We start from the raw sequence: 17,218 nt of genomic DNA on the forward strand, positions 1-17,218 counted from the left end.
CTTACCTATATTATTGGTTATTTTTCATAAAACCAGCTCCTAGATTGATTGATTTGTTGGCTCAATAGTTTTTTTTTTTTTTTAACTTTCAATCCTATTAATCTCACCTTTGATTTTCAGGACTTCCAATTTGGTGCTTAATTGGGGATTTTTAGTCTGTTCTATTTCTAGTTTGTTTTTTTTTTGCTGTTGTTGTTGCATGCCCAATTCACTGATCTGTTCTTTTTCCATTTTGTTAATGTAAGAATTTAGAGAAGTAAAATTTCCCCTAAGTCCTGCTTTGGCTGCATCACACAGATTTTGGTAGGTTGTGTCATTGTTGTCATTCTCTTTAATGAAATTATTGATTGTTTCTATGATTTGTTCTTTGGCCCACTTATTCATTAGCATTAGATTATTTAGTTTCCAATTAATTTTAATCTATCTTTCCACTGCCCTTTGTTGAATGTAATTTTTATTGCACCGTGATCTAAAAAGAATACATTTAATATTTGCTTTTGAGGATTTTTTGCCCTATTACATGGTCTTTTTTTGTGTAGGTGCCATGTGCTGCTGAGAAAAATGTATATTCCTTTCTGTTCCCATTCAGTTTTCTCCAAAGGTCTATCATATCTAACTTTTCTAATATTCTACTTACCTCCTTAGTTTCTTTCTTGTTTCTTTTTTGGTTGGATTCATCGACTTCTGAGAGGGGACAGTTAAGGTCACCCAGTAGTATGGTTTTGCTCTCTATTTCTTCCTGTAACTCACTTAACTTCTCCTTTAAGAATTTGGATGCTATATCACGTGGTGCATATATGTTTAGTGTTGACATTGCTTTATTGTCTATGGTACCTTTTAACAAGATGTAGTTTCCTTCCTTATCTCTTTTAATTAGATCTATTTTTGCTTTTACTTTGCCTGAGATCAGGATTGCTACCCCTGATTTTTTTTTTTTGCTTCAGCTGAAGCATAATAGATTCTGCTGCAGTCCCTTACCTTTACTCTGTGGGTGTCTCTCTGCTTCAAGTGTATTTCTTGTAAACAACATATCGTAGGATCATGGTTTTTGATCCACTCTGCTATCTGCTTCTGTTTTATGGGAGAGTTCATCCCATTCATATTTACAGTTATGATTACTATCTGTGTATTTCCCTCCATCCTAGTTTTCCTCCTGTTTGTCCTCTCTCCTTTTACCCTTTCCCTCCTCACCAGTGTTTTGCTTCTGTCTACCACTTCCCCTGATCTGCTGTCCCTTCTGTCAGTCTCCCCCTGCCCCTACCTTTACTTAATCTCCTCCCCTCCTACTTGCCTGTCAGGTAAGATGGATTTCTAAATTCAACTGATTGTATGTATTATTCCCTCTTTGAGCCAATACTAATGAGAGTAAGGTTCAAGCAATGCTCATCACCCACCTCAGCCATCTTTTCCTCCACCATAATAGGTCTTTTGTGCCTCTTCATGTGAACTAATTTACCCCATTCTACTTCTCCTTTCCTTTTGTTCTCATCCCTTAATTATTTTTAAATATTATTTCCCCAAATTCACCTTATACCCATACCCTTTGTCTTTGTATATTCCTTCTAGCTATACTATTAGTGATAGAATTTTTAAGAATTATAAGTATAATTTTTCCATATAGGAATGTAAATAGTTTAGATCCATTGAATCCCTTATGTTTTCTTTCCCCTTTTTACCCATTTATGCTTCTCTTGGGTCTTGATATTGGAGATCAAATTTTTGGTTTAATTCTGGTCTTCTCCTTATGAAAGCTTGAAATCTTTCTATTTCATTGAATGATCATTTTTCCCCTTGATATATTATGCTTAATTTTGTCAGGTAAGTGATTCTTGGTTTTAGTCCTAGCCCTTTTGCCTTCTGGAATATCATGTTCCATGACCTCAGATCTTTTAATGTTACAGCTGCCAAGTCCTGCGTAGTCCTGATTATGGCTCCCTGATATTTGAATTGTTTCTTTCTGGCCACTTGTGGTATTTTCTTCCTTAACTTGATAGTTCTGAAATTTGGCTCTAAAGTTCATTGGAATTTTTGTTTTGAGATCTCTTTCCTGAGGTGATCAGTGGATTCTTTCAATGCCTATTTTGTCCTCTTTCCAGGACATCAGGGCAGTTTTCCTTGGTAATTTCTTGAAAGATGCTATCCAGGTCCTCCTTTTAATTATGGCTTTCAGGTAGTCCAATGATTCTGACACTGTCTCTCCTGGAGCTATTATTTTTCCCATGACAGGTATTTTACATTTTCTTCCACTTTTTCATTGTTTTGAATTTGTTTGATTGATGCTTGATGTCTCAGAGTCATTAGCTTCCACTTGCCCAATTCTAACTTTTGAGGAGTTGTTTGCCTCAATTAGCTTTTGTATTTCCTCTTCCATTTGGCCAATTGTACTTTTTAATGAGTTATTTTCTTTAGTGAATTTTTGTATCTCTTTTTCCATTTGGCCAATTCTACTTTTTAAGCAGTTGTTTTCTTTTTCCAAGCTGTTGACTCTTTTTTCATAATTCTTTTGCATCACTCTCATTTCTCTTCCCCATTTTTCTTATGCCTCTCTTGTATCATTTTTAAGCTCCTTTTTGAGCTCTTCATGAGATCTTTCTGGACTTGTGACCACTTTCCATTTTTCTTTGGAGTTTTGCCCATAAGTGTTTTGACCTTGTTGTCTTCTTCTGAGCTTGTGTCTTGATCTTCCCTGTCACCATAATAGCTTTCTATGGTCAGATTCTGTTTTGTTATTGTTGATGTTTTTTGCTCATCTTTTTTGGCCTTTTTCCTTTCTTTTAAATTTGAGCTCTGTTCCCCGGGGTGGAAGGGGCATTGTCTCAGGCTTCTTGTGCTAGGGGCTGCAGGCCCTGGTTGTTTGCCTGGTACTATACTGATGTTGCCCTGAGGCCCACTTGGGACCCTTGTGTCTGGTGCTGTGCTGAGGAGTGGCTGGCACTGCTGGAGGTTGTAAGGCTCTGGCAACTTACCTGGTGCTGAGCCTGGGTCCTAGTGGTGGTGTCTGGCATGTGCTGAGGCTGCTGGGGTGTTTCTGTGTTTACCGAAGGCTACACTGATAGTCTGGCTGCTGGTGGCTTCCTGTTTACCCTGGGCTGCACTGAAGTATGATGGGACCTGGTGGTGGTATGGCTGCCTGTTTGCTTAGGCACCTGTAGGGTTGACATCTACCTGTTTGCCCGGGGTTAAACTGAAGCATGTGGAGTCTGGCTGCTGGAGGCTGCCTGTTTGCTTGGGGCTTTGCTGAAGCATGGGGTGGTTCTCGGACCTGGAATCTGCCCATTCTCTTGGCTATGCTGAGGTACATGAGAGGTCCTGGTGTTGGCATTTGCCTGCTCCAGCACATTGGGGCTCAGGATCTTCCACTGGTTTGCTGAGGTGGGACTTGCTGCTGGCTTGCTGGGGCACTTCCTATCCTGGACCGCACTTCCCTTTTATCTGAGTAAGACAGACCTTTCATGCTGATCTTCCAAGTTTCTTGGGCTCAAAGATTGTTTCACCCCATCTTTTTGCTAGTTCTGCTCTTCCAGGCTTTGTTTTGGGGCACTGTTTTATGGTTGTTTGAAGGTGAATATGGGAGAATTATGGTGATTTACTGCTTACTCCACCATCTTGGCTCTTTTTTTTTTCATAAAATAACATTTGTAAAGTGTTTTGCAAACATTAAAATCCTTTTTAAAATGCTAGCTGTTATTATTCTATTAGACTGTGAGCTCCTTGAAGGCAGGGACTTTTTTTTTTTTATCCGCAGTGCCTGACACACACTGGGTACTTGATAAATGCCTGTTGGCTGACTGACTAAACCTTAAAGCACCATCTTTGTTATTGACCCCTGATGTCACAGTGGAAGGGATGCTGTATCTGTAGCCAGAGGACCTGGAATCTAATCTGGGCTCTACCCCTTGCTACCTGGGCAACCCAGAGGAAGTCACCTCCATCTTTGAGTTTCCATCTCCTCATCTATAGAGTGAGGAGAGTTGGACCAGATGACCTGTAAGGTCCCCTGCAGCTCTACTTCTGTGACCTTATGCCTTAGTTCATCTTGCTTACTTTTTCCTCCATCCCCTCCCTGACCCTGAGCATATGAAGAGCTCAGCCATCAGCAAGGGGTGGTGTTTGGGGGCCAAGGGGAGATCTGAAGTGTATGGTGAGCAAAAGTGAGACCTTCTGACTTGCACCTAAAACCTCTGATTTGTCTCTTGGGAGCTGAACCATGGAGAGGGACAGCAAACTCATGCAAGCAAGGAGGCAGCTGTGGCATCATGGAAAGAGGCTGGGTCTTAGAGTCAGAAGACCTCAGAAGTACATTGGAAAGTGTCATGATTCTGGAGTCAGAGAACATGACTGAATCTCACCTCTGTGGCTTACTGTCTGTGTGACCCTGGACCCTGTTTCTCCCTGGGTCTCAGTTTTCTTATCTATAAAATTAAGGGGCTACACTAGCTGATCACTGAGGTGCCCTTCCAGCTCTGAGGCGGCCTGGCAGAGTATTTGCCCTCTTCTCAGGTCTGGAGGCTTGGACCTGGCTGGGTGGTTGGACTGTGGAGAGGGTGGGCCCCCAGAGTCTGATGAGTCTGCTTGCTGCTGATTCACCCCCGTGTTCAGGCTGGGGCTCAGCAGGTTTCCTCTGTGAGGAAAGGTCACAGGCCCCCCTCTAATGCCAAAGACAGCCAGGATATCAAAGCTTCTGTCAAAAATTAAGAGATTTTCCCATTGGCTGGAATTTCACAGCCCAATGGCTAATTTCTAAGTCATGCAAGCTAATGATTCCTGAATCCGTCTGTAAGCAGCTAATGACCGTCTAACTGGCAGGGGCTGGGAAGTGGCCCCAAGCGCTTGCAGGGCTGAGAGATGATGGAGAGGACGGCTGCAATTAGCTGCCCCCCCCACCCCCCGAAAGCTAAGCCTCTTTATTCTTACTGTGATCAGGAGGTTGGATATCTGGAAAATAGAAAATAAATTAGAGTCCGTTATTCAGCTCTAGAGACATAGTTAGTGCACATTACTTACACGTGTGTGTTGGGGGAGAAAAGACTTGTAGCTAAACCAAACCCAGCAAAACTGAATTGCTTGATCAAGCCATAAATAGTGGGCAAAGAATCAGAGAATGTTCTCAGACTGAGGTGAAGAGGAACAGGAAGCCCAGGGGTCAGAAGACTGAACTCCTGCTTTCTGGATTTCCACATCCAAGTCTGGACAGAGGTTCTGGCTGGAACTCTCAGCCCCAGTGGATAGTAGGAGATGAGCCAGTAAGGCAGTGGGTTAGTTGGTCAGTTATTCGGTGAGGTCTCTTGGAAAGCCTTGCGAAAGGAATTGGATGACTGCCCCGAGGAGTTCAAAAATGGCAAGAGCTCAGGAGGTCATTCCAATTAAATTGAATTCAACAAATCTTTATTAAACACTTGCTGTATACAAGGCACTGTAATAGATGCCCCTAACCACAAGAGCATCTATTCTACTGGTAAATATGTACACAGATAAGTAAATGCAGAGTACACATGATTCGTTTGCCTCAGTCACTCTTGGGTGATTTTAGATGACTCTGCTGATGGTGTCTGGCATGTGGCAAGAGGAAAGGTCTTAGGGCCATGAGGCCCGTTTCTCGGGGCCTGCCATCTTGGCCTTTTCCTTTCTTCTTTTTCTTCTGGGTGAAGAGAGCGGAGTCTCACATGATAAGGGTACTCTAGTGTCTGGGCATCCCATACCCTGGGTCCCAGGCCTGTTTTTGCAGGCAGCCCAGCATTGATGCCCCAAAGAGCAAAGATTGACCTTCTGGACCGAGGCCAGCCGAAGCTGAGTCGTGCTTCATCTGTGGACAGACTTGGAGGGAATGATTTAGGGGCCAATCTAAATTTGAGCCTCCTGTTCCAGAGATTGAGAAAGTAAAGGGGGGAGTATGCTCTTCCCCCCAAGCATTGGGGAAACAGGAGACGTGTGTATATTTGTTTTTGCTGCATCTTTGAAATGAATATGCCTTTGTGAAAAGCTAAAAACAATGACAGACCCAACAAAGTACCAACAAAATAATTACCAAGTGCTTTCCAGAGGGGAGAAAGCATAACAATGGAGAAGGAGAAGGAGAAGGCAGGAAAGGTCTTGTGGTGTTATCTGAGCTGTCTTAAAGGAAGCTAGTGACCCCAAAAGGCAGAGATGAAAGCAAACATCACAGATGTAGGTGACTACCTGTGCAAGGTCAGGGAGGTGGGAGATGAAAATGCCAGGTAGCCCCACGTTACTGGAACAGAAAACAGCTGAAAGAGAATGTGTGAGACAAGCCTGGAAAGGGAGGTGGGACCCAGATTATGGAGGGCCTTAAATGCCAGGCTTGAGTCAGAGGATTTGGGATTAAATCTCAGTTCTGTCACTACGCACGTATCACTGGGCAAATCATTTCATTTCTCTGGGCCTCAGTTTTCTTCTCTGCAAAGAAAGTGGTTTGGACCAGATGACTTCTAAAGTCTCTTGCAGTTCTAAAAGCTCTGAAACCAAAGTGAGGGAAATAAGGAAGAGGCACATAAAACCATCAGAAAGAATTGGAAGAAATGTACATAGGGCAGGATTCCTGCCAGACAGACTCATGTGGGCATGGTGCAAGATGCAGGATTAGATGATCAAAGGTAGCAGGGTAAGAGCTCAAATTTGGGGGACATATGGATTCAGGTTTGAATTAGAAAGAACCTGGGATAGAGGGACAAGTGAGCTCAGGCAAGAGGCAAAAGGTGGGGAAGGGTCAAGGGGAGGCTCATAGGATTTAGATCTGGGAGGGCTCTTAGAAATCATCTAATTCAGAGGTTCTTAACCTTTTTTTGTGCCATGGACCCCTTTGGGAGTCTAGTGAAGCTGCTGGACCCCTTCTCAGAATCGTGTTTCCAAATGTATAAAATAGAAGAAAATACCTAAGACTACAAAGAAAATTAATTATATTGAAATGCAATTATCAAAAACAAATTTTTTTTAAAGTTCATTAGCCCCAAGTTAAGAATTCCTGAAGTCCAAATCTGTCATTTTACAGATGGTGAAGTAACCTGTCCAAAGTGACACAGCTGGGCTTTGAAAACAGGAGCTTTGCTGTGTCACATAATGTTGCCTCATACCGCAAGGCAACAAAAACGCTGGGAGGGGTGGGGACTCGAGGCCACCGACCCTCTTTGAGGAGTCTGCGTGAAGTGTCAGGGTGAGCAGCAAAGGCCAACATCCTTCCCTCTGAAATCCAAGAGAACTGGTAGCAGATTGGACCACTTAATTCTGGGGACTGGGAGCAGCTCTAAGCTTCTGGAACTCTATGAGTTCCTAGATGGAAAAAAAAAAACCAAATTAACCAAAGAAGTCCTTTCCAATTACCATCCAAAGCCAGTCAAGGTTTAAGGACAAAGTATTGAATCCCCTTTCTTCAGACCTCCCAATTGGCTCTAAGAATGTAATCCTCTTTAACCCTCCCAAGGCCAAAACAAGCTAAAAACTACTTTCTGTGAGCAATCTCTTAAGTGGCAGGGGAAACACACACAGACACAGACACACACATACACCCTCTTTCTCCACTTAAAAATAATTTAGGAGGATGGGAGGAGGAGGGATTGGGTGAGGGAGATATTTGGAAGAGAAGTTATGTGAGGGGTTGTTGAGGGATACACCCAAAGGGCACCTATAACCTAGAAAAACATGGTAGTGCAATTAGAAATGGATTGATCATTACAGCGGAACTCGAGGAGATAAGGGGGTGGGGGGGGGGGGGGTTGGGGCCGGAGGTATGAGACAGAAGAGAGAGGAGAAATTTTGTAGGATGAGGTAGGAGAGGTCAGGGTAGAGCTGAGGGGATGGAAATTGGGTGACAAGGAAAGGGGCAGAGGTTTGGGGCAGAAGAAAGGTGCTGGACTGAGGGGAGGGGTGGAGTCTGCCTCTGATGTACTCTATCAAACTCTCCTTAAGTGTCTCTGGGGTTGAGGGAATTCAAGGCGTTTTGACTGGCCCCAACCGAAGCTGGACAGAGAAACTTTGTTCTCCCCGAGACAGAGCAGATCTCAATTGACTCTTGCAGGAGAAGACCCACCGGAGCAAGAAGAAGGAAAGTTGTGAAGACTGGACTGTTTCCTCCCTATCATTTTTAAGTATGGAAGAAGCGAACAGAGAAAACATTGGCCTGTTGAACAAGCCTTCATTGGGTGGTGGGACACCAAGCTTATCATCTGTCGGGGCTGTTTTTATTCTGCTGAAGTCGGCTCTGGGAGCTGGACTGCTAAACTTTTCATGGGCTTTCAGTCAAGCAGGTGGCATCACCCCTGCCTTAATCATGGAGCTGGTAAGTTCCCCGGGGCCGTGGTTTGGTTTCCATGAATTCTTAGGGAAGGGGTGGAAGGAATCTGTTTGAATGTGATTTCTGTGGGGGTGGGGGGAAGGGGTTGCAGAGCAAATAACTTCAAGCAAAGCTCAACAAATGTGTATAAAATCAATGTTGTTGGTTTAAATATTTTCCTTCCTTTTTCCCTCTGACTTCAGTGGTGTAGAAATGTCTCAGCAGCACAGGTTGGCAGTTACTCAGTCTTAGAGACTGGCCTGGGGCTATTGAGAGAGACTAAATGACTAGTCCATGAGTGTAGTAGAGTACAAAGGAGTCCAGGGTCTGGAGTCAGAAAACCTAGGTTCAAATAAGTTACTTAACCTCTCTGGTCCTCAACTGCCTCATCTGTTAAAATGAGGGAGTCAGACGTTCTAAGGGCATTTCCAGTTCTCAGTCTGAAACCATGACCTTGGCTCTTCTTGAATCCAAGGTTGGCCCTCTCCACCCGCTACACCATGCTGCCCCTCCTCTGTTAACAGAACTGAAAATTCTATTTTAAGACAAGATTAAAAAAAAATAAGCCATACCAAAAGGATAAGTAATCAAGACTTCCTCAAGGCTCATGAGAATCTGTTGTCTCTTTCTGTCCCTCTGTGTCTCTCTCTGTGTCTCTGTCTCTGTCTCTATCTCTCTATCTCCGTCTCTCTCCTCTCTCCCTCCCCCCTCTCTGTCTTTCCTTCTCTCTCCTTCTCTGTCTCTCTCCCGCTCTTCTCTGTTCTCTCTGTCTTTCATTCTCTCTCTCTGTCTCTCTCTCTGTCTCTCCCTCTCCATCTCTCTCTGTCTCTGTCTCTTCCTTTCTCTCTCTCTCCCTCCCTCCTGCCCCCCTCTCTCCCCTCCCCTCCCCTCCCCTCTCCTCTCCTCTCCTTTCTCACTCCTGTCTCTCCTTGTAGTCAGGAGAGACCTGAATTCAAATCCTACCTCTCATACCTACTTGCCATGTGACTCTATATATATCCACACATATACACATATTTGAGACTGAGTTTCCCTGTCTTGTCCAGGCTGGAGATGCATTGACCACTCCTGATCCCAGTACTTATCAATAGGGAAGCTTTACCTTGCTCTCTTTTTCCAGTCCATTCTGGTTCACTCTTCCTTAGCCTGCTGGCCCTCCATTTCCCAGGGTTCCCCATATTGGTAGCAAACTTAGTGCTGATTCATGATTGACTTTTACCCCTACAGCAGCTCAAAACTCCCAAACTCAAGCAATCCATCAACCTCAGCCTCCCCAGCAGCAGGACTACAGGTGTGGACCCCCGTGGCTAGCTTTTCCCTTATTTTTAAAATGGGTACCTTTATTAGGTATCTCACACGTTTGGGAAGAAGCAAAATCACAGTTGCCACAAGTCTTTTTGTGTGTGTGCTGTTACCAAAATGGACAGTTTATGAAATTGCTCTATTGATGTTACCTCCAAGATTTGGTGACTTTCCATACTTTCGATTACTTTTTGTATCTTCTTGCTTCTTAGGATGGGACCGTGCCCTTTGTCATCTTTGTATTCTCCAGTGTTTTGCACATAGTAGGTGCTTTAGGCTGACTACTCACCGAGACATGCTAGAGTTGGGATCCATTGGGCATGAGACTATAGTGAAACAGCTGTAAAGACTATAGCTCTGGCTGGAAAAGGCAGAATCAGGTCCAATGAGTAGAAGCTACATAGAAGCAAATTTAGATTTGATGACGAGAAACACTTTCTAACAAACAGAACTGTCCAAAAATGGAATGAACTGCCTTGAGAGGGGGTGGGCTTCTGTCCTTCCAGGCCTTCACGGAGGCTAGATAACCACTAGTAGGATACATTACAGCAGAGATTCCTTTCCAATATGAGCTAGAATAGATGGCCACTGTGGTCTTTTCCAGCTCTCAAATTCTAGAAATTTCCTTTCTTTTTTAAAAATTTTACTTATTGTTTCTTACTTTTCAACATTCACTTCTATAAGATTTTGAGTTCTAAATTTTCTTTCCATCCACTCCTCCCTCCCCAAGATGGCATGCAGTCTGATATAGGCTATACATGTACAATCATATTAAGCGTATTTCTACATTAGTCATATTGTAAAGAAAAATTAGAACCAAAGGGAAAAACTATGAGAAAAAAGAAACAAAAAAAGAGAGAGAGAGAAAATAGCGTGCTTAAATCTGCATTCAGACTTCGTAGTTCTTTCTCTGGGTGTGGGTACCATTTTCTATCATGAATCTTAGAATTTTCCTTTCTGCAGGGAAAAATAATATCTGGTAATGAGCTGGCCTTTCCTGTGTATTCATCTTATCTCTTCAATTAGATTTTAAGCTCCTTGAGGGCAGAATTTCACATTTATTTGTATAAGAAATATAAATATCCCTCCTACTTCAGGGCTATTTAAATGGTAGTGAATAAACATTATTGGAGGTCTGATGGATTTATCTTCTTTTCTCCCTGAGGAAAATAGAAATTTCCTTTATTACTATTTGAATGAGAATATAAAGTTTATTAATTTTATGGAAGCATATGACTTTTTATTTGTCATTAAGGCTTTTTTGCCCTGCTCTGCTGTTGGGTAAAAAACGTTTCTCTTGGCCTGCCTTGGGTGGGTTGATGATGTCAGAGAAGACTGGAAATGAAAATCTTGGTTGACTCAAGCTACTGAGAGGATGGCTGAGTATAAAGTCAAGTTATAATAATGTGATCTGGGGATCATAGAAGCAAGATACAGGAGAAGTGATTGATTCCAACTTTCTTTTTATAACTGGTTCTTAAGTCGATCAAGGGAACTGAGATTCGGAGAAAGGATGTGACTTTCCCATAGTCATTCAGTCGGGATTTACACATGGGTCTTTTCATTTAAAATCTATTGTTCTCTTCACTATACCCTAAATTGAGAGAAGTCCCTTCAAAAAAAGCAAGAGACTCCATGGTGTGGTAGAAAGCCCCACCCCCATCATTGCACTTCTGCCCTTTTCCTTGGGTACCTCCCCTGATAATTCATATCTTGAAAGCAACCTTCCCCCCACCCACCCATGGTCTTCTTCTGCTTTTTATTTTAAAACCTTTCCATCAATATAGTCCAACACTATTGAGGTTACCTTTGCCTACTTTCATTCCTATAATTGTCTAAATTAAAAGGACTTTAGAGGTCATTTCAACTAACCTGCTCATTTTACAGAGGGAAAAACTGAGATCTAGAGATGGGAACCAGCTTGCCCAATGTTGCAGAGCGCAGGGCTGGAATCCAGGTCCTCTGACCCTGGTTTCAGTGTTCTTTCTATGACATATGGCTGAGTGGGAACAGATGCTATTTCTGAGGAGTGAATGAATTCTGGGATGTGATTCAAAAAAGACCATGTGGCTGAACTGAGTTTTATCAGTCTTAATCAGAGTACTTAAGCCTCTGGAAATAAGGAGAGAAATAATAACTCACATTTATATAGTGCCCTAAAGTTCTTTCAAAATGTATTAATCTTTTTTTAATGTCACTGGGACTTCTCTCCTTTGTAACAAATATCTGTAGTCAAAAATAAATCAACACAATGGCTGCATATGAGAATGTAGTTTTCATTAAGCACATATATAGTCTACTAACCTTTTACCAGGGTGGCTAGGGGGCACTGCAGTGGATGGAATGCTGGGCCTGGAGTTGGGAAGACTCATCTTTGTGAGTTCAAATCTAGCTTCAGACACTTATGACCCTGGGCAAGTCACTAAATCCTGTTCGCCTCAGTTTCCCCATCTGTCAAAGGAAGTGGAGAAGGAAATGGCAAACCATTCCGGTATCTTTACCAAGAAAACCCCAAATGGGGTCACGAAGAGTCGGATACCACTGAAACGACGGAACACCAACAACCCTTTGCCAACAGACAGGAAAAGGCAGATTTCACTGTAAAGTTCTCTGAAGTCATGTTGGTCACTGCCTTGATTAAACTTCAGAAGTCTTTCAATATTACCTTGTGCTATTGTGGTCACTATATAAATCATCATCGGATGGTAGCTTTAGAGTTGGAAGGGACTTTAGAGTTCATCCTGTTTAATTTCCTAATTTAACAGATGAGGAAACTGAAGCCCAGAGAGGTTAAATGATTACTCATGGTCATACAGCTAGTAAATGTCTGAGGCAAGATTCAAACTCAGGTCTTCCTGACTTTATGTCCAGAGATCTATTCACTAAACTATTCTCCTAATTCTATTTCCTTCAATCTGTAGCAGTTCACCCAGCTTTCCCAAAGAATCCCCTGGATTCTTCATGTACATAATTCCTCATGGTGCTGTAACACCCCGTTGCAGTCATATGCCACAATTTGTTGGCATTCACCAACGAATGCACCTTAAGGTCGACAAAGCATTTCCTTGCAACAACCCTGTAGGACAGGGAATACAAGTAAGATTATCCCTATTTTACATATGGGGAAACTGAATCTCAGAAAGGTTAAGTGATTTGCCCAGGGTTGTAACAGCTTGTAAATAAATATTAGAGCTAATATTCAGATCCAAATATTCTTCCTGCTGCACCAAGCTGCTTTCATATATGGTCAAGTAGAAAGAACACTGCCTTTGGAGTCAGGAGACTTGGGTTTAAATGCCAATTCTGGTAGGCAAGTCACTTCCCCTCTGGTGTTTCTATAAAATGAGGTGTTTGAGCTAGATAGAACAAGAGTTCTTAACCTTTTTTGTCATTGACCCCTTTGGTATTAGCACAATGCCAGTCACAGTACGTGTTTAATAAATGCTTGCTGATTGTCTGACTTGCAGTCTTGTGAAGTCTATGGTCCCTTTCTGAGAATAATGCCTTTAAATGCATTCAATAAAATCCACCAGATTGTTAAGAAACTCAAAAGGTTAGTGAAAATAAGGGTGCATTTTTTTTGCCCGATTCAAGTTCATGGACTCCCTAAAATCTATCCACAGAGGTCCTTGGACCTTGGGTTAAGAATCCTTGCTCTAGAAGGTTTCAGATTTTATCTAGTTCTCAATGCTGCAATCCTGCTGTAGGGATAAGATGATGGTCCTTGGACCCTGGTTTTAGAACCCCTATCCGGTCCTAAATTCTACAATCCTACTATAGGGCTAAGGTGATGATAGAAGAGATTTGGTCGGCATAGCCTTTGGGCATGAGTTTGTATTGAAGTGCGTCTAGCAGTCAGAGGGTATGATCCCTGAGCATCCCTGCTTGTTCCCAACTTGTGTCATTGGATAGGTCTCTCCCATCTTTCCCCGTCTGCGTCCTTGGGGAGGGTGGCTGGCAATCACAGCCCAACTTCATGGAAGTGTCTTCTTTTCACAGGTGTCTTTAGTCTTCCTCATCAGTGGCTTGGTCATCCTGGGCTATGCTGCCTCTGTCAGTGGTCAGTCCACCTACCAGGGTGTGGTCAGAGTGCTCTGTGGATCAGCCATTGGAAAGCTCTGTGAAATCTGCTTCATCGTAGATATGTTCATGATTTCTGTGGCCTTCCTGAAGGTTGTGGGTGATCAGATGGAAAAATGTAAGCACCATCCCTTTAGCTGTATCTTGAGAATTTATCGCCTCCCATGGTGAGGTACACACCTCTCCTACTTTGACAGTCCTATAGCAACTCACTTTTTGATTGTGGCTTTAGGTTTACAAAAGCACTTTCCTTGTGAGCTAGGTAGTGGGTAACTCCTCCTAGGTAACACCTAAGGCTCAGAGAGGGAGGGGGGATTGATTAAGATCACAGAGCTAATGAACTGAAGAGTTGGAATACTTATTGGTTTCATTTTATGACAACCCCTCCCTTACCTGCCAGAACCATTCTATTGTAGTTAACCACTAAATTTAATTTAATTTAATTAAAATTTAATTGTCCTGTCCTGAATCTCCTAAAAACTTCAAGTTTCTCAGGCCATGTCTGTTGACAAACTGGGCAGGGGAGTTTCCATGCCAGCAGGGAACATCAATACGGGGCATCCCTTTTCCTTCAGTGCCCTAGAGTAAGGTCACATTGTCTTAGGTAGTGGTTTGGACAAAACTCAAGGGGCAGCTAGGTGGCACAGTGGATAGAGCACTGGTCCTGAAGTCAGGAGGACTTGAGTTCAAATCCGACCGCAGACACTTGACATTTGCTAGCTGTGTGATCCTGGGCGAGTCACTTAACCCCATTGCCTAGCCAAAAAAAAAAAAAAACCTTAAGTGAGTTTTGATTCCAATTCTTGCTCTGCCCTAAGGAACACAGTTTGTATTATCTTTTTTTTTTAAATTACAATTTTACTGATGCAGTTAGGTGGTACAGTGGAGAGAGGACTGGACTTGGAATTAGGAGGCCTGAGACACTTACTTGTTGTGTGACTCTGGGCTTACCTTAATCTCTAGCTGCCTCAGTTTCTTTGTCTGTAAAATGGAGATGATAACAATAGCACCTACCTCCTTTAGATGGTGAAATGGATAGAGTGCTGGGCTTGAAGTCAGGAAGATCTGAGTTCAAATCTGACCTCAGATACTTCCTAGCTGTGTGACCCTGGGCAAGTCACTTAACCCTGTTGGCCTCAGTTTCCTCATCTGTCAAATGAACTGGAGAAAGAAATGGCTAACCACTCCAGTATCTTTGCCAAGAAAAACCCCAAATGGAGTCACCAAGAGTAGAACATGACTGAACTGGCTGAATAGAAACAACCACCACCACCTCCTAGGATTGTTGTAAGGATCAAATGGGATGAGATAGGTTGTCCCAAAAGTCTTAGTGCAGTTATAAGCTATAAGCTTAAAACCACAGGGCACATTTGTAGAGCACTTTGTGAGCCTTAAAGCATGATATAAATACTAGTTATTGATGCCTTTTATTTTCACATCAGTCACTTCTGGATATATATCTGTTCCCCAACCCAATGAGTCTTCCCTCGTAACAAAGAAAAACGGTTCTGAACAACCAAGGAATACAACCACCATCTCAGCATCTGGTATCCAGGGTCTCCCACCTTCCTAAGGAAAGGAGGAGAGTTTGCATTGTTCTTCAGTATTTTGGTTTGTGTGTATATATCTAGGTGGATGTTTATATATGTTTTCATGAAAAAAAAAAAACCTGAGGATGGACCTCCTCAAGTGTAAGGAATAAACAAGGATGTCTGAGTACACAATAATAATTAATAATAATAATAATAATACTAGTAATAATAATACACAATAATAGCTCCCATTTCTGTAGCACTTCAAGGTTTACAAAGCACTTTCCCCAACAACAACCCTATGAGGTAGGGAGTACAAGTTCTCTTATACCCATTTTACCCATGAGGAAACTGATGCATAGGTAAAATAACTTACCCAGTAATTGGCAAATCCAGAATTTGAATTCAGATCTTCTGACTCCATTTTTTCTATCCCAGTGCCCTGCTTTTCCTCAGGCAGGAAAACGTCCCCTAGAAACTGTGGACTTGTTAAGAGAGTCACAGTAACGATAATAACTCATAGGTGCATCATGCTTCGAAGGTCACCCACCTGGTGTATGCTTGAGGCTAACATCTTTGATAACCAGCCCCTGTCTGTAGACCAAAGCCAGCTTGAAGAAGCCTTGAGAGTTCTTTCATTGTCTTCCTGGGAATCTCTGCTGAAGACCCTTGATCTTACTGTTGATAGGAGATGAGTAGATGCTCCCCCAAACCAGCATTCCCTGATGTTCTCTTGGGGATCTTCAGTAGCCCCAGTGTTATTGGTTTGTAGTTAGAGGACATAGGTTGGAACCCCAACCCTGCCACTTAATACTGTATGACCTCAGACAAGGCGACCTCTTTGGGTCTCGGTTTCACAGTCTGCAAAATGAAGGAACTCAACCTGGTGGCCTCTTGGGTCCCTTTCAGCTCTATGATCCAATTTTCATTTCTCTGCTCTCCAGTGTGTGATTTCTTCTTGCCAAATGAAACCCTCAGTGGGAGTGTCTCGGCCGTCCCTCGGCCCTGGTATGTAGAGCAACACTTCACCCTGTCCATCCTCTGCATCCTCATCATTTTCCCTCTGTCGGCTCCTCGGGAAATCAGCTTCCAGAAATATACAAGGTACATCCACATTTAGGGGTAGGGTGAAGATATGTGCAATTTATGAGAAAACCTGAAGATGGACCTCCTCAAATGTAAGGCGTAAACAGGGATGTCTGAGTATATGATAATAATAGTAATTATTATTATTATAATACACAATAATAGCTCCCATTTCTGTAGCACTTCAAGGTTTACAAAGCACTTTCCCACACATTTTGTTTGGACTTTTCTTGGACTGAGATTAAGGAAGGGACAGGGATGCCAAGGATTACATTTCTCCAATAAACACACATGCACACCTTTTTTGGGGGGGGGGGTTGGACCTATGATTTCAGGAATATGGGAAACTCTCAGTGGGGAAAGTCTCTCCATCAGTGCAGATCAACAATCTGTCACTTAGAGTTTTAAATAGTTTGGCTGGAGAAACTGAGAGTTTTAAGTGAGTTGTCCGTGGTCACACAGGCTATATGAATCAGAGAGTGTGAGGCTAGCCCTCTATCGCCTGTGATAAACTATTTCTTCCACATGGAAAGGAAAAATCAGAATTTTAGTGCTAGGTAGGGAAAAAGTACAGCAACTGAGTTTAGGAAAACAGGAGACAGATGTCTTGCCTGCCTCCTCAATCCCTTCTCAAATTTGGTTTCCAGATGGTTTTTGTCCCATAGGAGGGGAGGGCAGGGCAGGGCCTGAGAGCCATGTGTAAGTTGCTGGCCCTGTCTCTGGCTCCCTGATAAATATGCAGCCGCTAACACAGCAGCCAGGAAGCCAGCCAAGCCAGTCAGGTATGGGGCCTGCTTGGCTGGATTTCTTGTTCCTCATTCATTCATTTTAACCTAATTACGGGCCACGTGAGCCCAGACTCAGCTCAGTGAGAAAGTCCAACTAAATGTGTGTGTGTGTGTGTGTGTGTGTGTGTGTGTGTGTGTGTGTGTGT

At 42.9% G+C, this 17,218-nt stretch overlaps 1 protein-coding gene across 1 annotated transcript in view; it reads left to right on the top strand.

Annotated features, from left to right (window-relative positions):
- The first annotated feature begins 8,101 nt into the window (after positions 1–8,101).
- The window catches only part of SLC38A8 (solute carrier family 38 member 8), a 27,226-nt gene continuing 18,109 nt past the window's right edge, over positions 8,102–17,218 (top strand). Inside the window, exons 1-3 of the mRNA XM_027846330.1 lie at positions 8,102–8,290; positions 13,586–13,784; positions 16,143–16,302. Of these exons, the coding sequence (XP_027702131.1) occupies positions 8,102–8,290; positions 13,586–13,784; positions 16,143–16,302 (548 nt within the window). The remainder of the gene's footprint in view (positions 8,291–13,585; positions 13,785–16,142; positions 16,303–17,218) is intronic.

Source organism: Vombatus ursinus, unplaced genomic scaffold (assembly GCF_900497805.2).
Source record: "Vombatus ursinus unplaced genomic scaffold, bare-nosed wombat genome assembly UNPS02005286.1, whole genome shotgun sequence".
In the NCBI taxonomy this organism is placed as follows: domain Eukaryota; kingdom Metazoa; phylum Chordata; class Mammalia; order Diprotodontia; family Vombatidae; genus Vombatus; species Vombatus ursinus.